Source organism: Phyllopteryx taeniolatus, chromosome 6 (assembly GCF_024500385.1).
Source record: "Phyllopteryx taeniolatus isolate TA_2022b chromosome 6, UOR_Ptae_1.2, whole genome shotgun sequence".
Classification (NCBI taxonomy): domain Eukaryota; kingdom Metazoa; phylum Chordata; class Actinopteri; order Syngnathiformes; family Syngnathidae; genus Phyllopteryx; species Phyllopteryx taeniolatus.
In genome coordinates this window covers 31,336,221-31,354,851 of record NC_084507.1, presented here as the reverse complement: position 1 = coordinate 31,354,851, position 18,631 = coordinate 31,336,221, and the positions used below count along the sequence as shown (strand labels likewise).

Genomic DNA, 18,631 nt, shown 5'->3' with positions numbered 1-18,631 from the left:
TCCGGCCCGCTGTGCACTTCCAACAAATACAACCGTAAATGTTCCATATATACATACAGTAATAATAAACATTTGTTGGATCAGTTCCGAAATTTCAAACAGCCCTCTGAGGACTTTATAAAAAGCGAAGTGGCGCCCGATGGGGAAAAATGTTCCCCAACCCTCACACACACACACACACAAACAAGTTTCAATTTGATCACATAACTAATACTGTTCTCAGCTCTCGGTTGCGCTCTATAAAATAATAATAATAAAAAAAAAAAAAAAAAAACAAAGATGCTTGATGAATCAGCTTTGAAAGCTGTAAAAGTTCTTTTTTTTGGGGGGTGGGGGGGGGGGTGACCAATCCACAAACGATTTAAGGAAAATTTTTGAAGGTGTCTGCAGTTATTTAACGTTTCAGTAAACATAATACAAGTAAAAAGAAGTCCATCGAGAAGACGAGAGCAACTTATTCAAGCGGACGACTTTTCCGTCGCTGGTCTTCCCGCTTATTCTTCGTCGGCACTTTTAAACATGAGGATGGAGTTGTAGATCTTAAGGGCGGGGCCTAACTTGATGGACAGGATCTTGACGATGTCCGATTGGGTGAGCAGCAGGAAGGCTTCGCCGTCTATTTGCTAGACAAAACAAAGTGCACGGATTTGACCAGGAAAAATCCAAAATTCAATCACGTATAGAAGCGGTTTGAGAATCTTACCTCTGTTTTAAATGTGGCCGCGTGTTCTTTACATCCTGGCAGTCCTTTGACAAAAGTGGCCACCTAAAAGAACAAACAAACAAATTGTAAGCTCCTTTCACGCAGTCGAACAAAATGTCAACTGGGCGTGAACTGTGGCCAACAGCAGCTGCTGCATGAGTGCGCTCATTGCGTTTGGGTTCAACTATGCATCGGTGACTGCGGTTCTCCTTTCCCCCCCCATGCGAGGGGACTGCAGTCGCCGGACTGGGTGCCCGACCAAATGAATTGGCCGATATTAGCCTTATCACAAAGATAATGACACTCAAAGACAAACAACAATAAGTTTCAGCGTTCGTATGGGTACATCGCAATAAATTTGAATGTAGTTTCTGTAATTTATTGAGATGACATTCCTAAATAAATCGTGCAACAGAAGACTGCAGACGACGGAAAATTTGACGAGCTGGAAAATGCAAACGGCGCCGAGCCTCGAGGAGTTTCACTCCAAATTGGAGAACGATAAAGCACATCTATCGTCATCTGCAGGCTTCTGTTGCACAATTTATTTTGATGAATCATCTCACGAACTTGCAGTAAATATATTCTTATTTAGTGACATGTACCTGTATATATTAAACAATTCAATATGGCAGTTGGAATCAAACAAACAAAAAAAACAAAAAAAGTGTACTCTTCAAAACGTCGTACAGTTGACGACAATGCGTGTGTGTGCAATGCGTGACCTCGTCGGTGCTCCATCCCGCCACCCTCTTGGCGCTCAGGCCCAGAACCTCGGGCAGCAGTTGACAGTGCTTGTCCCAGCACAGCGCCACCCGGTGGGGGGGAGCGGCGGAGATGCCGGGGGAGAACACCGACTCGTGGAGGGCCTGCTGCAGGGAAAGCGAGTCCGGGGAGGCTGAGCGCAGGATCACAGACGACATTAGCGTTAGTGACACCTCCTTTCGCACACCTACAATTTGACTTGACATTTTCCAAAAATACTTCAACAAAACATCAGCATACTTTAGTTTTGTCTTTTTCTTTGGCTTTTTTTGTGTGACAATTCAAACGTGTCTCATTTTTGATGGAAACGACCTTCACCATTAACGACTCAAGCGTCTCATTGTTATTACGTCTTAATAGTAACGGTGATTACAGTGTACAACGCAACACCGCAACATTAACTATCTTTTGTCTTCGATTATTGCCAAGATGATCGTTAGGTCTGAAGTTTGCTCAAAGCAGATTTGTCCCGACGATTGGGTCTGCAACGGGTCGGGACCGAGAAAGTTAACTATCGAACGCGTTCGATCTTCGTGTGTGGGGAAAGCCGACGGTTCAGTCACGATGCCGTGAATCGTGACGTGGAACGGAACGGGGCCGACCGAGAGGCGCCCGAGACTGACAAACACGGAAATCTTTTGGAGATTTTACAAAGGCCCCGCTTGCGGCAACCTTCGGAAACACCGCGGTAACATGGTGTTTCTTCTCTTCTTGCGAGATTCCGAGATCGGCGGTGGAGCAGAATCTTAATGTGTGGGGTCTGTCACGGATAGATAAATTATCTTTGGAAAAATTCCCAGGCCTAAGATTGCTCATCTTACTTAAACGTTGGTTTTATGATGGCAACAATTTGTCCGTTTGCATGACTTTGCATTGTTTGAAAATGTTCCACACCACCCATCCAGAAAGCGTACCCACCTTTCCCATCGGCAGACTCTTCTTTCACGCAGTGCATTTTCAGATATTTGGGAACAGGAGCAGCCCTGAAGGAACCACGTCACAGCTTACGATTATTTTCATTCCATCTGGTGTTTTTTTGTCGTCGTCGTCGTCGTTTTCACCGTTTGAGTCTCGTTCCGTTCGGGTTCTGCTCGCCGGCCCCCCCCGGCGGTTCCGGCTGGCCGCCGCGGGCCGAGAGGTCGGCCTCCGCCTCCGCCGGTTTCCTAGCAACAGAGACAAGCGACCGTCAGGTACGGGCCGCGGCGCCGAACGCAGAGAGGCGCCGCGTCGGGGCGGACCTGGAGCGGGAGTCGTCGGCCGCCTCGGGCCGGTCCGGCGCGGCGGTTGCCGGGGCGGTCTGCGTAGTGGCGTTGGAGTCGGGGCGTCGCCCGCGGGGGAGGACGCCGCCCAGCGTGAGGGGTCGCTCGCCGCCCAGACGGTCTGGGAGCAGGCTCTCTTTGTTCAGGTTCATCTCCGAGTAGGGACAGCTCACCTGACTGCACGTAGCGCACTCGGTTGGAGCGCTCAGACGGATAAACGCGCGGCGGCCTCAACGATTGCCAACGCCACGACATTAAAAGTACGACAGAAGTGAGCGGGGGGGCTCCCTCCCACCGTATTCGGCAGCGTTGCCCGGGTACGCGACCGGGCGCCGGACCGAGCGACTGAGCCGGGATGTCGCGTACGTTTCAATGAACCACACTGGAATATCGACATTTCATATTACGACAATCCGAATTGTCGTAATATTACTTTCCAAAATGGCTTTCCTTCACGTGCTTTCCCGCCTCTGTCACATTTTTTCCCCCAACTTCGTTAAACAAAGTCTAGCATTGCAATTTAAGAAACATTCCGCAAGGGAATATCGAAGGTCAAAAGGTGAGCATTCAGAAAACGTGTACAGAAATAAAAAAAAAAAAAAAAAAACTAGTGGGTGACATTTCATCAATCTGCATCATTCCCATTTTTGTCAAATGTTGCCTTGGAAAATCATTCCAAGCGTAGATATGGAAGGTTTGAAAGAGCTTTTGGGTCAATGGGTCAAGTGACAAGCTTTTCAACGGAAACCCGTCGGCAATACGAGTCCCGCCACTCGCTTGTGTTCTACCTTAATGTTGTTATGTCGTGGCGTTTGCAACTGTTGACCTTTTTCGGCCACCGTAAAAGCGCCAATTTCAAAACTTTCAAAAGTGAGAAAAAGTCAAGCGGACTGACGTGTAGTGTGTGCCGTAGCGAGGTCCTCTGATGTGGCCGACCCCGTTGCAACCTGGGGTGGGACATCCCTGTCCTGGAGGGCTCGCATCATTAACACCTGAGAGCACGCACACACACACACACACTTTCACTTGGAGGGTCATCTTCAGGAAATACAAAAAGCCGTCGAACTGTTCCCGGGCAACACGGTTGCCTAGTGGTTAGCACGTTCGCCTCACACTTCTGAGCCTCGGGGTTTGAATTTCAGCTCCAGTCTGGCTGTGTGGATTTGGATTTTGTGCAAGACAAAAAAAAGTAAGACGAGCGTCTCACTGTTGGGGTGCTGCAGAGAGTGTCCGGTTTTGTGACACCAGCCTACGGGGTGCAGGTCGGGGCAGTCGGTCTCCACCCAGAAGTCGTAGTCTGGATTCCAGCCGTCGAAATGGATCTAGAAAAGACGGCCGACGGCGGTGAGCGAGGAGACGAGCCTCGGAGCCGGCGGCCGTTTCGTACCTTCAGCCGGTGGTCGTCCGTGTCGGTCACGGTGGCGACGCGGATGAGCACGGGGTTCCTCTTGTCCACGGCTTCCACCTTCATCCCCACCTGGAAGCCGTGCAGAGGTCTCTGCCAGAGAAGACACCGTTACGCACATTCCACGCCACCGGCAAAATAAGAATTCACATTTTGGGTTTTTTATTATTACAAAAATCACATTTTTGATGAAAATGTTTTTCCCCCAATTTGCTTAACATTTTTTAAAAACAACTTTTGCTTTTTCGCAACCTTTGGGTTATTTCTCTCCCGCCATTAACTTGGATCGACGTCCACAGTAATAACAGAAATAAACTGGTTTTCTTACAGACAATAAGAAAATAAGTGCTCCCCCTTGGCAAAAAAATGTAAACATGATCCTTAATATCTTAATCTTGTGTTACGGGTTGTACAGGTAAAGCAATTAACTCCTTCACTGCCAGCCTTCCCGGTTAACATGGATATTTGACTTCTAAAGCCGTCAATGGCAGTGAATGTGTTCATCAAATTTGATTGGGAATTCAAGTCGCTCGTGACTTTTTTTTGGTGCAAAATAGTCGTTAGAGGGGTCAAAAATGTTCAGTTGGCAACACTGGCTGCGCTTTGTAAGCTAGCTCCTCCGTGTTGGTCGCCATGTTAGTGCTAGCAGTGCATGTCAAGATACAAATCCTCAGCAATATACACAAATTAATTGCTCAAATGTTGGATTGCACACCCAAAGGAGACCTATATGGGTGTACGTGAACTTACCGGTTTGAAAGCCCGGGCGGGCGCGGCCTGTGTGCTCGTCTCTTCCAGATATTTCTCCCAGGAGAAACTTTTTGGTTGCTTATATTCTGGTGAGAGCAAATGAAAACATTGCGGCTAAATGACGAGTTGTTCACTACTAACTAAGCGTACAGGCAGTGATTACAGCATGCATTGCTAACATTCCTAACTTGCAATAGGTTAAAGGAAACTAATCGCAATAGCCACAACACTAGGTGCAAGCCAACAATGCAGCGATCCAAAGAGCTGCATCAAAAGTTTTGCCTTTTAGCTGCGTTCGAATATTTTGTAGCGAAATATTAGAAACGCCTCTCATTGTGTTGCAGTGCAGTTCTACACCACCGCAAACTACAAACACATAATTAACATATTGTCAAGACACTTTGTGATGCATTCTTGTATTTGGATTGTTTGTTGGACCGTGAGTGTTAAACAAGCTCAAAATGATTTGAGTGAGTGATAATTTCGTAAATGGGTATCCTTCAGTAGGAAAAGACAATTTTAATGTCACATCCTTCAGAATGGTGCAACATGTTGTGTTTCTTTAAAACTGCCCAACAAGAACAGATCAATAAAACAATGAAATATTGAAATATATCCACTCTATATATTAGCCTCTTGCCACATTTTTTTTTTGTTTTTATCCCAACAAAATGATACCCATTTAAAAAACAGAAATGATCTTGAATTCAAAACTTTATCGGTACAATCAACATGTTAATAGCAAGTCAGCAGGCAACGATTAATATTATCTCCCTATTAGTTACAAGAGCAAAGTAGTTGATACTGACCCACGTGTGTCTTGGTCTGTGTCTTACCAGCTGGAGTGGTCAGCGTGAGCTCGGCCTCTTCGCAGTAGCCGACCGGGTGGATGTACGGACTGCTAGCGTCACACCTTCGTAGCACAAATTGACTCGTTGAATGTGACATTTAGAAAACCAAAAATAAAAACATGTTATCAATACAATTGTAGCGCCACCAGAGCTGTCTTTTTTGAATGTACACAAAAACTATTCTGCTACTGATTAAACATTACAAGCAACTACCCTATAAACTTCATGATCATTTTTTGGGGGGACAAAAATGTGCAAATACCTCAAGAGAAAAAGTTTCTAGTGATTAAGATTTGTTGTGCTTCTGCAGAAACTCAAAATATTCTGAATGCGGAAGTTACGATATTTCCTCCTTCCAGCAATTCTAGACTGCCGATGTAAATGTCGAAGCGGCGGACACACTTGTAGATGGACGCGCTCTGCATTCGCGCCGGAGCGGGACCGCCGCGGCGGCAGCGCGTGCGCCCGCCGGCCAGCCTCACCAGTAATCGTACGTGTCGTCCCAGTTGTCAAAGTGAACGAGAAGTCTGTTGTCCACCACAGCGGCGATGGTGGCCACGCAGATCAGCGACGGGTTCTTCCTGTCCACCGCCTCCAGCTTCATGCCCGCTCGAAAACCGGACGGCGTCACGGACTGGAAGGGGACACGCGGAAGCGGGGTGGAGGTGAAAGGCGAAAGGACGGCTCCGGAAGCCGACGACGGCGCGTGCGTGCGTGCGTGACACTCACGGTGTTGAGGCTCTTGAAGAGGTGCTTGGGCGCCAGCTGGCCTCTGCAGTTCTTCACGTACATGCTCCAGTTGAACTCTCCATCCTTACAACCTACCGCACAAATGTCACCAAATTGACGTGAAATAGAAAAGCGTGTAAACCTGGTCATTGTGTGTGTGTGTGTGTGTGTGTTTCTACCTTTGGGCAGTAATAATTTGTGTCCATTTTTCTCACACCAGCCTGCCGGTTTCAAATCCCACGAGTCGGCATTGGCCCAGAAGTCGTAGCACTCTGGGTAGCCGTCGAAGTGAAGCCTCACTCGATAGCCTTGGATCTGCCGATACAGTCCAGCAGTCAAATCAGCGATTTGCTTTCCGAGCTTTGTTTCCGCAGCACGGTCGTGCGAGAGATCGTCAGGTCTGCCGCGGGAAATGAGCCCATTCCCTTTCATTGGTCCAAAATGACTCTTGATTTATGGATAGAGACTGATAGGTGGGTTTTTTCCGATACCGAGAAAGCCGATAACCGATATTTGGAGCCCATATTCATTTGTAGGAAAATATTGCCGTCGCACTTTGTTCTAATGCTTTAAGCACGTGTTTATTAAAACAGCTTTTCCGATTTGCAACATGTTCAAGTTTTTTTTTTATATCTTCGACAATAGACATTTTTGTTCTCAAAGTTGAACAAAAGGCGCCGGGAACTCGCAGCCTCGGCAGCGTGTCCGTTAAAGTTCAATGAAAATAGCTCCCTTAAAGTTTGCTCCAGTAAATTCAGTTTTCCAAATTCATAATTCACTCATCTTCTTCAAGGTCAAACAAAAACAAAAAAGTGCAGGGAGTTCCCAGGCTGAGCAGAATCTCTTATAAAGCTCACTGAAAACTTCAATCTATAAAGTTGACGGAGTTTGAAATCTCATATTGGCCTTCAGCTATGTACGCATCCCTATTTATCCACGACAAATAATGTCTGTCTTTCTTCACCTATCTATATGAGCGACGTATAATGACAGGCAGAACAATGAAATGCTCTTCCCACTCGATCAGGTGTGTCAGTCATTGCGGCCGCATTGGTCAAAGGGGCCAAACCCCGACAATCACACCATACTTCATAATAAATAAGCTTTTAATTAGTACGTTAGGAAAATCTTGAGATGTAATTACTTTTTTTTAAGAATTTTACAAAACAAATTTGGCTTCAGTTTGTCAGCTACATGTGTGCTTAATAACTGATTGTAATTTAAAGGCACACAGCTTCAAGGCACAAGTATTTGGAAGTGAAAAATCAAGTATTGCACTTTAAAATTAAACAAACTTACCGAGAAAAAAAAAACTAGGAATTATTACCATTCCATTTTCTACACGGGCATAACAATTCTCAAAATTATCCTGAGTGCCCACCACCACAATGTCTTGTGTTTTTGTTCACGTTCAAATTCATCCTGCGGGCCAGATCGCACCTCCTCGCGGGTGGGTTTTGGCCCACGGGCTGTGTGTTTGACACCGCTGCGCTAGATGGGGAAAGGTTCGACGACCTCCTGTTGCCGTACATACGACAGCTTGCAATGCAAGAGCTTCGCGTTCAACAGGCCCAGATTTTACGCCGAGTCAAGATCATCATCATCATCGATTCAAGTATGTTGCTGGGCTCAATGGCGGTGGGCCTTACCTCTGCCGCGGTGAGCACACAAAAGAGGGACGGGTGACACGGGTCGAGCCCCTCCAGCTTCATCCCCACCTTGAAGCTGTTCCGGCTTTGGGGAAACGACTGGTGCTGCGACAGAAGGCGAACGATCGGTCGGCGGCCAAAGAACACGAAGACGTTTGGCGTCGCTACCTCTTTGAAGAGTTTGACTGGGGCGGCGATCGCCCGCTCCTCCTCCAGGTAGGCGGGCCAGCTCCACGCCCGCTTCTTACTCAGCGAGGCCGTGGCTGGGGGGCGGCGCAAAGACATACAGCGGCTGAATTCAGTATTTAACGCGTCACCAATTTTCTCACTGAACTGAAGTGAAGAAGGAAATCCTTTTGGGCCCATGCTGCGGGCTCAAGCCCCGTTATAAAAACATTGACTGGATCTTGATGCAATCCAGACAAGGTTTGTATTAAGCAACATTTGACGTCCTACGAAAAACCCAATTGGCGTTAATTACAAGCTGAATATAGCGTGCTATACTAGGTATTACACGGAGAATGCTGGTAGCGTGACATTTCCGGACACTCCCTCCCCTCGTAGTGCCAGCATACAAACGTACCGAGTTTGGCCATCTTGGCTCCTCTCCTGCCTTTGGTACTCTTGGCTTTCTCCTGGCCAAATTGAAAAGAGAACATTTGTGATGACGTGCTAGTGTGACTCTGGCATGCGGACGCTCCCCCCTTACTTCTGGTTCCTCTTGGTTGTCTTCCTCCTCGTCGCCAGAATCCATATAGATTTTCCTCTTTTTACGCACACGTTTACCCAAGGTCTCGCTTTCGGGAGCCGGGCACTCCCGGGCCTCTCCGGGTGACGATCTGATAAACAGAAAAAAAAGAGCTCTCGTAAGAAACGAATGCAATTCACGGCGGGGGGGGAAAAGCATAGGCAAACATGTGATTTGTACCTGCCGCTGGTGGGCTGGGCACAGTTGGCGCTGCAGAACTTTCCCTGTAGGAGGGCATCCCGAGCAACGGGACCACGACAGGTTCTGCACTGAGTAAGCTCCCCGTTTGGACCGACTTCCACACTTGGACCAACTTCCACTTTGGGACTTTCCAGAGTGGGGGTCTCCTCCAAAGACAGAACAACAGGGCCAGGGGCTGCAGGAAAGAATGCGACCTTGAACAGAGAACGCTCACAGAACAGCTTTGGTGACATTTTCGATACCAATGTCCTCAATGGGGTGGAGGGTGAGCTGAAGCCTACCCAAGCGGACTTTGGACACTCTGGACTGGTTGCCACCCAATCGCAGGGGCACATATAAACAAACAACCATTGGGCCTAAAAGATAAACCACCGTACCTTTTCTTTGAGACGATGCCGGCTGAATATCGCCGGCCGGTTCGGGTGCCGTTTTAGTCTGCGATTGGCCCTCCGGCGGAGGGGTGGGACTGTGAGACGGCACCGGGTCCGAGGCGTCCTTTTTAGGCGTCGGATGCTGCTGCTGCTGCTGCTGCTGCTGCTGCTGACCTTTAACGTCTGCGTCCGTCACAATCTCAAGTGTGCCAAATTCTGTCATGCGGAACTGAAGCACAGGGAAGACAAAAATATGATTCACCACGGAGAATGAGAAGATGAAGATGAAGATAAAGGGCAGGTTCTGATGAAACCAAATTCCCGTCAGTGTGAGAGAACATGTTGTAATCTTCAAAGAAATACGCCTTATGCGTGCGCAGAGTTCCAAAATCTGCAAATGTTGTTGTGTGACTTTGATGGGCGGGGCCCCCCTTGACTGGCTGTTTTTAAAACAGCTCACCAGTGAGAGGCCTCTCATTTTTTGTTTTTTTTCTGTGCCCAGATCCTGCCTATACATAGAAAATGGAATTGGTTAGAATTTGACAGACATGCATTTTTGTCCCGTGCCTGTTACAAAACATAAGGATTCTTTGAATTTGTTTCTTTGTCATTTTTCTATGACTTTTACCAATATGTGGATTGTTACCAAAACGAAAGGTGAACATTCCTGGTGGAGGCTGAGCCTTCCTGCATTTTCACCTTTACACACATTCGCAACTGCAAATAAGTTTTTGTTTTTTTTTCAAATCTTGTTTTATTTTATTTTATTTATTTTATTATTGTAGTGATATTTCACAAGTCTTGAGACTGATTGGGCTAATCCTTTCATGGAAAGGGGTGGGGGAGTGAACTTTTGAGTTTTTTTGTTTTTTTTTTGCCCCACACGGAGGGGGCGCTTTGCCTAAAGTGGAGGCACACCACAAGGCCACCATGTAAACTCGTGAAAGTCATTTGTTGTACCCTGATGTCACTTCCCGGCAATGTGGCAATGCCGTCCTTCCAGTCCAGAGCGCCCATCATGTCAAAGTCGGCGGCTTGCGAGGGGCCGTCGCTGGGTGGAGTGTCAGCCATTCCGGATCCTTGGAATTCCTTAAAAAAAAGACATTAGCATCATAAATACAGCAAAAATAATAATAATAAGGGTGTGAATATATATGAGCCTATATATCTATGACTTTTAGTAGTGCGTCTTTTAAGCCACTGAGTTGAGAATGTGGCTCCCGATGTAAATAAAGGCGAGGTGCACTTGTAAACAGCGATTTGCAACATCACCGCTTGATGGCGACTGTGTGTCGGCTCGCAGGAGCCACCATGCACTTGGATTCCACACAAAAACACTCTTTTTGCAGGCCAACTCGCGGGCAATTGTGTTGACAAAGCGGCCCATTAGGGCGAAGCAACACCCCGTTTAGTGGCAATCACGAGAAAACTGCTCCAGACTTCAAGTTAAGCACATAAGTTCATCTTTTGCTCGTTTTAACAGTATCTCTTAAAGACGGCTCTTTGCTTTCACGTAAACAGCCGTCGGCTGGGTTTGTTGAACACTTTCCACAAGAACGCCGCTTTCCTCGCCGACTGCCTCAACTTGTCGGCGTTTTGATCCAATTTCCACCGCGATATAACGTTTTCGTACTGACGCAGGGTCAAAGCTGGGAATAAGATGTTTTTGTGCTGTTTGAGGGCCTCGACCCGGAGAAAAGTAACTCACGATTGCGTGTGGATTAACTTTGACTTTGTACACGGCTACTCGCGTTTTTTTGAATTTGTTTTTTTCTTTTTTTATTCCTGCCATAAATAAAAGTGGAGGCAAGAGCGCCCCGTGATTAGCATTGGTCTCGGTACAAAATGGCGGCGCAATTGGGGGGCGGGGGGAAGAGGCCAACCAACACCTTTGAAACTATGTCAATTACTCAAGTTACGCCACCAAACAACACACACGAGACGGGCCGGCGCGTCGAACAAGGGCCGACGCTCGCCGGGCAATTTCCCGACGGCCTGTTTCCCGTCGCTCCGCTGATTTTCTTCACTTTGTTGTCACGGAATGTCAGCCCCAGCTCGGCTAGCATAGCTTAGCTTAGCTTAGCGCCGCCGACAGCAAGCTAACTGGGAGCTAGCATTAGCATTAGCATCGGCATCGGATGCAGGCAAGCCGTCAGAAATAAGTTTCCAGGTTAATAACAGTCGCAAAAAGACCTCAGCGCTATTCCGCCTATCAGCATTTAGACCGATAATAACGCCGCCTTACTGTCACCACCTTCGACATTGTTGCCCGATTAAATTCTTCAATAGAAACTTGAAAAACGATTATTCTCACCGTTTCACAAACCGGAGTGGGCAAAATAACGCAAACTGACGCCCGCGGGGTGAAACCGCACGGGATTTTATTCAAACAAAGCGCCCTTAACTTACAATAAATGACCATTAGTCAACCTATTGTGTTTTTCAACAAAAATGTGGAACTCACCTCGTTTCTCTTTTAACTCTTATTTGGAGCTGAAGGGGTTGCGCATGCGCGGAAGATGCGCTGCCCTGACAAGTTTGTGATCGGGGAAAAAAAAAAAAAAAAAAAAAAAAAAGTTCACTTTACGATCGCTGGTCAATACAACACACGCGCAAACACACACACACACACACGCGCGCGCGCTTTGAGCTGCGTGCGCTCGTGACACAGCCCGCCGAGGAGTCACTTTGACCGGCGTCGTGACACGCGAGCATCCGGTCGACCTGAGCGAGCTCATCGCGCTTGCTTATATTCGCATTGTCTGCCCTTAACAATAAACAAAACGACGATTCCCTCCTGTTGGATTCCACGCCACCTCCATTTTATAATCATTGCACGACAATGCATTGGAATCCGACCTTGTGGTATTCCTCAGGTTTGATGTGTTACGCGTGCACAGCACACGTGCAGTTGTGTGCATGCATGTGTAAAAAGCGGGGTGGGGGACGTGTTTGTTTGTTTGTTTTTAAAGGGAAAAGTCGACCAAAACAATACTTGTAATTCTTACGCAACGGGCTCGAAACGTAACCCGAGTGCAGCTCAAGCTCTCATTGAGGTCCAAGTTTGTCTCCAAATGAGGGAACGAACGTTTGTTTTAGCTCGCTCGGTTGGACGTGCGTCAAGCAGCGCAAGCGCCCGTTGAACCTGCACGGTCGTCCATCATGGCTGCAGATCGCAAAGACGCCTTTTAGCTTGTAGCATTGCAACGATGACTTGATATGCTTCACACACCAACACAAAACAGAAGACACACGTACACACGTTGTTGTCCCCATCCGCGGTGGGAACAAGTGTTTTTAGTGAACAAACGCCCGTGTCGCTTTTTTTTTCATTTGATTGCATTTTTTTTTCTAGGGTGAGGTGAGTTCATTTAGTCACAGTGAAGGGGAGCGGGCGGATTTCGCTCGGTCGCTTCACGCGTCGGCCTCTAGAGGGCGGCAGAGGAGCGTGGAGGGGCGCAGAGGATGAGGAGGACGGCGACGACGACGACGACGCGCGGCCGGATTAGAACGTTTGCGGCATTGTGCTGACCCGAAGACACCATCGGATGGCATTCAAAAGCAAAGCGCTCGACTCGGAGGTAAAAGCACAAACACACAACACTGCATGCTGATATTTACGACGGCGGTGAATGCGGCTGCAGTATATTGCAATGCAAATAGCAGGCGGCGGCTCAGTTTGGCTTTGACACGGTACAGATGCCGTCTAATAGGATCCAATACATAATCACGCTCAGTTTTGATTGACGTTGTCACGTTTTAGGGCGTCATGCGGACTGCTGCGGCTGATATTGTGGCGCCCCTGTTAAGCTTCACGACCGAAACCATTACAAATGTGTGATGCATTTTAGTACACGCCCTAGTGTCGTGTGTCCCAACCTTTATCGACAGAAGAAAAATCTAATGGCACGTCACCGAACAAAAAGGTCACATGGTATATACACTGATTTAACCCCAAAAAAAAAAAAATAATAATTCCTTACTAAATGTGAAATTTGGGCCACTTTGGTTGAACACGAAGCTGTTATTATTCTGTTGTTGGGATGGCAACAGGTGGCTACAGATTAAAGTGCATTTAATTGTTCTTCCTGTCACTGTACGTCGCCGCCATTGATAGATGAACAAAGATACAAGTGGAATAAATCAATCATCATTTTTGGACCTGCTAAGTGAAATTCCTTACATAGCAAAGTGATCTCACACTGCTGTATATTTTGTATTTATCTTACGCAGCAAAAGGCCGCAGCTCTCCTCCTAGCATGAATTGTCCATCATGGGAAATGTATGTCCATCATCCTACTCGTAGTAACCTAACTCCACGTTTGTGTCCGCCTGCCCGCCAGACCGTTTTCTTCAACCTGCTGCTGTGCCTGGCCATCTTCTACGCTCTGTTCTACATGATCGGCAGTGTTTGTTTCGGTGCCTTCAGGTGAGAACAAGGATATATAAAAAAAAAAAAAGAAAGCTTTAACAGGCACGCATGCATCGCTACAAGCTTCATTCAAGTATGTTTGATTCGATGATTTTTTTTTTTTTTGCGTACCATTAGAAGGAGCCCTTCTACAGTTGGTACACGCAGCACACTTTGAGACTCACTGGTCTATTACTAACACAGTAGTAAAGTCGGAATTGCAGTAAATATTTGTATGAAAAAAACACTTTTGAGGTCGTATGGCGGTAAGTTGGCGTGCTTTCTTATGCCGCGTGACCGTATTGTCACGCCGCTCCGGAAACTAGCTGCGTGCTGTTCTTAACCTCCCATAAATGTTCTCATCGCAGTAAATATTTGAATGAATGTTGGCCATAAATATAAAAGGAATGAAAACCAGTAAGTAAGGCACGAACTGAGCTTCCTTACTCACACAGGTTGGATGGCTTTGATGGACGGATACCTTTTGACTTCAAGACCAAGCCGGAGGACTCCATCTCGAAATACTTGGGTGGGCACACCGAAGGCAGCTCGCCAACAAGCCACGTGGTCTCCTGATGTGTGTTTTGTTTGCTGTGTGCCAGTCAACCTGCTGTCCTTGGAGCTGACTTACTTCTGCAGTGGCTTGCTGTTTGCCGCCGTGGTCAAGAGGAGGGTGTGGGACTACGCGCTCACGGTCACTTGTCTGCACGTCTTCATCACCAGCCTCGGTGAGTAGAGTCGTCTTTGGGTATGAAGCGCTTTAGATTGGACACCTTGCCGAATATTATTTAGGTTTCGTGTTGCAGTGATGCTGGAGTTTCCGCTGGCATGGCAGTGGTGGTTGGCCTTAGGTGAGACCGACGACCTGGCCTGTACACGACTTATTGTACAACCCCAATTCCAATGATGTTGGGACGTTGTGTTAAACATAAATACAAACGGAATGCAATGATTTGCAAATCATGTTCAACCTATATTTAATTGAACACACTACAAATGCAACATATTTCATGTTCCAACGGATGAACTTGATTGTTTTTAGAAAATAATCATGAACTTAGAATTTTATGGCGGCAACACGTTCCAAAAAGGCGGCATTGTATCAAAAACCGACATCGATGTGTAAAGGATATCACCGCATGGGCTCAGGAACACTTCAGGAATCCAAAGTCAGTAAATCCAGTTCGGCGCTACCGCCGTAAGTGCAACTTGAAACTCTACTATGCAAAGCAAAAGCCATTTATCAACAACACCCAGAAACGCCGCCGGCTTCTCTGGGCCCGAGCTCATCGAAGATGGACCGACCCAAAGTGGAAAAGTGTTCTGTGGTCCGACGAGTCCACATTTCAAATTGTTTTGGGGAAATCGTGGACATCGTGTCCTCCGGGCCAAAGAGGAAAAGAACCATCCGGACTGTTATGGACGCAGAGTTCAGAAGCCAGCATCTGTGATGGTATGTGGCTGTCTTAGTGCCAACGGCATGGGTAACTTACACATCTGTGAAGGCACCATTCATGCTGAAAGGTACTTACAGGTTTTGGAGAAACATATGCTGCCATCCAAGACGCCCCTGCTTATTTCAGCAAGACAATGCCAAACCACATTCAGCACGTGTCATAACAGCGTGGCTTCGTAGTAGAAGAGTGCGGGTACTAGACTGGCCTGCCTGCAGTCCAGACCTGTCTCCCATTGAAAATGTGTGGCGCCTTATGAAGCGTAAAATACAACAACGGAGACCCCGGACTGTTGAACAGCTGATGCTGTACATCGAGCAAGAATGGGAAAGAATTCCACCTACAAAGCTTCAACAATGAGTGTCCTCAGTTCCCAAACGGTTATTGAATGTTGTTCAAAGAAAAGGTGATGTAACACAGTGGTAAACATGAACCTGTCCCAGCTTTTTTGGAACGTGTTGCAGCCATAAAATTCTAAGTTCATGATTATTTGCTAAAAAAAAAATAATAATTTGATCAGTTTGAACATGAAATATCTTGTCTTTGTCGTGTATAGAATTCAATATAGGTTGCACATGATTTGCAAATCATTGTATTCTCTGTTTATATATGTTGAACACAACATCCCAACTTCATTGGAATCGGGGTTGTACATTGCGAGTGTGTGAGATTCTTTGTATTTTTAATGCAGCACATTTATGTTGTTCCACAGGTAGTGGCTTGTTTCTGATGATGTGCAATGGTCAGCTGATCGCTTACTTCGCCTGCCAGGATGACCAAAGCTACGTTACCTTCGCCGTCTATTAAATAGCATAATATCATCGCTTTGTTGAGTGAAGCATTTACCGATACAAAAGGATCCCCTTGGTTCGACAGTACTGTGCAAAAGTCTTAGAGCGCCGTTGGATTTGTTGTTTTAGCAGTGCAGTGGACCCTCGCATACTCGCAGTTTGGCACCTGCGGATTCACCTATTCGCAGATTAGTTTCCATTTTGTTTGTTCTTGTTTTGGAGAGGAACCCCTGAAAACGCTTACTGGCCGTTCATCCCCGCTTATGCAAGATTTTTTTTTTGGTTTTAATATTTAGACTTTTTTCCAATGCAATCATAGCAGGCGTCAATTCTCCAGGGATTTTTTTTGGCTATTTGCGTTCCGACCCGGTCCCTGTCCCCCGCCAACAGCGGGAGTCCGCCGTGTTACTAAAAGGTCACTCCGCCGAGGCCAACTTTGGAAAGAAAATATCTTTCCTCGTTGCTGTATTTCGATGATGGCGTACATTGTACAGAATTTCTTTCTACACTTTGGAAAGCTGTGAATGTAATAACAGAATGGGAATGTTGCAATACGCACTTGTATATTTTAAAAGAATTAAATGTGTCATAACTACATATTCTGACCTTTTTTTCCTACTCCCACTACATACAGTTATACCCAAAAGTATTTGGACAGTGACAAAGAGTTTTTTTATTTTTTTAAATTGTTTTTATTTTGCCTTAATACACCAGGAAAATGGAATTGAAATAAAGCATTTCAAATATTGAAGTGTAGATTTTCAGTTTTATTTGAGAGGTTTCACAACAACATGATATTTAGATAGAGTTGCAAAAGTCAAATGGGGTTATTTCGCTTAATTGCTATCGAAACGGGGCGAGTCGCGTCGAAATGGCAATAATTGACTGTGTTCTAAAATGCCACACTCAAGTTTGCCACCATATTGTTAGCACCTTCTGTATGACGTTCTAACCATATGACGTCATTCTCGTCGTCCAATTCAACGTCACCGGAAGTTGATCCCCTGCGCAGAAAATGACACAAGCCAACCTGATTTTGGCGCAGGTCGGCGCCACGCGGACCAAATGTGTCCAACAAATCATCCGGGCTGCTCTCAAAAGCACTTTGAGCTCCTTTTCACAGACCTCCGCCCAGATGACCGGCAGTGCTGCGTTCAACGACCCTCGGAGCTTTGCCGACTCCGTGAGAAAAGCTCAGTGCGGGAGGTGAGTGTCCATATTGTCATTGACAAAAACTGTATAATAAATTCAACCCAAATGATTTGTTTGATATGTTCGCAGAAGATGGTAAAGTCACGAGTTCATTTCCCGATCTTGTGTCATCATTGTGAATTCCCCCAACAAATGAAATGATCATTCATGCCCACTGGCAAACAGTACAAATACTTGGACTGAAATCATTCTTAATCGGGGTCCACCAGTGACCCTTGGCTGTTTTACCGAAACTCAAGAGAGCAGAATCGTAGGTCCAGTGCAGACTAAATATGGTGAATAGGTCATGACCTCGAGTGAGGGCATTTGACAACCGCGGACGAGTCCTCTCGTCTCAGGCCGAACAATCCGCTGGACGTGTGTGCGTCATTACTGGGCCACGCTGAGATTTAGGACCGACCGGAACTGCTTTAGCATTTACACTTGTTTACACTTACACTTGTTCAATCATCCTTGTAAATCTTCCCCTTTTTATGACCACGCGCGATCATACGATGAATGAAAATAGCGTGAGGTGCTATTTCGGGTCCGGCAGAGCGAGTGAGGAAAGTCTTTAGTTTTCCCTCCAAATGTTTCCTGTTGGTTTTGAGGTCACGGAGCGGCCTAGTCCCGCTCCGTGACCTCAATACGCCACTCCTCTCTTGTCGTGCCACAACACCCGTTTCGTGACCCATCTTCAGGGTTCTTGATGAGGAGAGGACATTTTCCAGTCCGTGGCTCCGTTCCATGCGATGCAGAATAACATCTGGAAACATGATACAGTATTTTCCACCACGGCCATGCTGTTCTTTGGCTCCGACTCGTGTTTTCATCCTCCAAACACTTTGGTTATCTGACCACGGTACTTTGTCCCGAGTCTCGATCGACTGTAGATGTTCAGTGGCCAAGTGAAGTCTTTCTGAAGAGGATTCGGCTCCGTTGTGGCAGCGAAGTGAGCGCGGAGTAGAGAAAGCCGATCGCGTCTTGACCGCATCGCCCCCAACGGCCCCGGTCGCCGTGACAAAGGCCCAAAGTGTCGCCGGCTAGTTTGGGGCATGCAGAAGAATTCTGCACAGCGGGATACGTATGGAACAGTCAGAATGTTGTATAACGTTCACACGGCAAATTTGTGGAGTGGACATTTTGCTATTTTTCCTTTTGTGTCATTAATATGGGACTTTTAGCTAAGAGCTTTATCAATTGTAATTCCTTAATGGGCCAGCTAAACGAACAGAAAAGAAAAGATAAAAACACACTTCTAAAAGGTTTAAAAAAAAAGTTAAGAAACTTCATTTCACTTTTAATTTATTTGTTGTTTTATATATATATATATATATATATATATATATATAT

At 46.5% G+C, this 18,631-nt stretch overlaps 2 protein-coding genes across 13 annotated transcripts; one reads left to right on the top strand and one right to left on the bottom strand.

Annotated features, from left to right (window-relative positions):
- Positions 1-338: 338 nt before the first annotated feature.
- On the bottom strand, positions 339-12,031 carry l3mbtl1b (L3MBTL histone methyl-lysine binding protein 1b). 8 transcript variants are annotated; one of them, XM_061778002.1, is made up of 22 exons: positions 11,746-11,865; positions 10,392-10,520; positions 9,438-9,660; positions 9,040-9,235; positions 8,821-8,950; positions 8,695-8,746; positions 8,280-8,374; positions 8,112-8,216; positions 6,642-6,777; positions 6,463-6,554; positions 6,216-6,367; positions 5,692-5,795; positions 4,883-4,968; positions 4,115-4,225; positions 3,935-4,049; positions 3,623-3,719; positions 2,707-2,904; positions 2,530-2,631; positions 2,387-2,451; positions 1,429-1,601; positions 704-766; positions 339-623 (listed from the first exon to the last, which is right to left on the bottom strand). In XM_061778002.1, the coding sequence occupies exons 1-22, from the start codon at positions 11,851-11,853 to the stop codon at positions 495-497; spliced, it is 2,661 nt and encodes an 886-aa protein (XP_061633986.1). In that variant the 5' UTR covers positions 11,854-11,865; the 3' UTR covers positions 339-494. The 8 variants fall into 8 exon arrangements, with proteins under 8 accessions (XP_061633986.1, XP_061633987.1, XP_061633989.1 ...); XM_061778003.1 differs by having other exon boundaries at positions 5,719-5,795; XM_061778005.1 differs by lacking the exon at positions 11,746-11,865 and adding an exon at positions 11,896-12,031 and having other exon boundaries at positions 8,112-8,374.
- Positions 10,631-16,684, top strand: LOC133480215 (putative transmembrane protein 244). Of its 5 annotated transcripts, none has more exons than XM_061778009.1 (7): positions 10,631-10,876; positions 12,787-13,012; positions 13,665-13,860; positions 14,298-14,371; positions 14,445-14,570; positions 14,649-14,693; positions 16,009-16,684. In XM_061778009.1, exons 3-7 carry the CDS (start codon positions 13,691-13,693, stop codon positions 16,101-16,103), a joined length of 510 nt encoding a protein of 169 aa, XP_061633993.1. In that variant the 5' UTR covers positions 10,631-10,876; positions 12,787-13,012; positions 13,665-13,690; the 3' UTR covers positions 16,104-16,684. The 5 variants fall into 5 exon arrangements, with proteins under 5 accessions (XP_061633993.1, XP_061633994.1, XP_061633992.1 ...); XM_061778010.1 differs by lacking the exon at positions 10,631-10,876 and adding an exon at positions 11,460-11,601; XM_061778008.1 differs by lacking the exon at positions 10,631-10,876 and adding an exon at positions 12,126-12,712.
- The last annotated feature ends 1,947 nt before the right edge of the window (positions 16,685-18,631 follow it).

Excerpts from the sequence above, each read along its gene's own strand:
- LOC133480215 (XM_061778009.1), top strand. The coding sequence starts at position 13,691 with ATGAATTGTCCATCATGGGAAATGTATGTCCATCATCCTACTCGTAGT. Across the intron at positions 13,861-14,297 it reads GTTTGTTTCGGTGCCTTCAG|GTTGGATGGCTTTGATGGAC; the intron begins GTGAGAACAAGG and ends TTACTCACACAG. Across the intron at positions 14,694-16,008 it reads GCAGTGGTGGTTGGCCTTAG|GTAGTGGCTTGTTTCTGATG; the intron begins GTGAGACCGACG and ends GTTGTTCCACAG.
- l3mbtl1b (XM_061777999.1), bottom strand. The coding sequence starts at position 11,853 with ATGGTCATTTATTGTAAGTTAAGGGCGCTTTGTTTGAATAAAATCCCG. Across the intron at positions 4,226-4,882 it reads CCGCCCGGGCTTTCAAACCG|AGACCTCTGCACGGCTTCCA; the intron begins GTAAGTTCACGT and ends CTTCTCTGGCAG. Across the intron at positions 3,720-3,934 it reads CTCTCTGCAGCACCCCAACA|GTGTTAATGATGCGAGCCCT; the intron begins GTGAGACGCTCG and ends GCGTGCTCTCAG.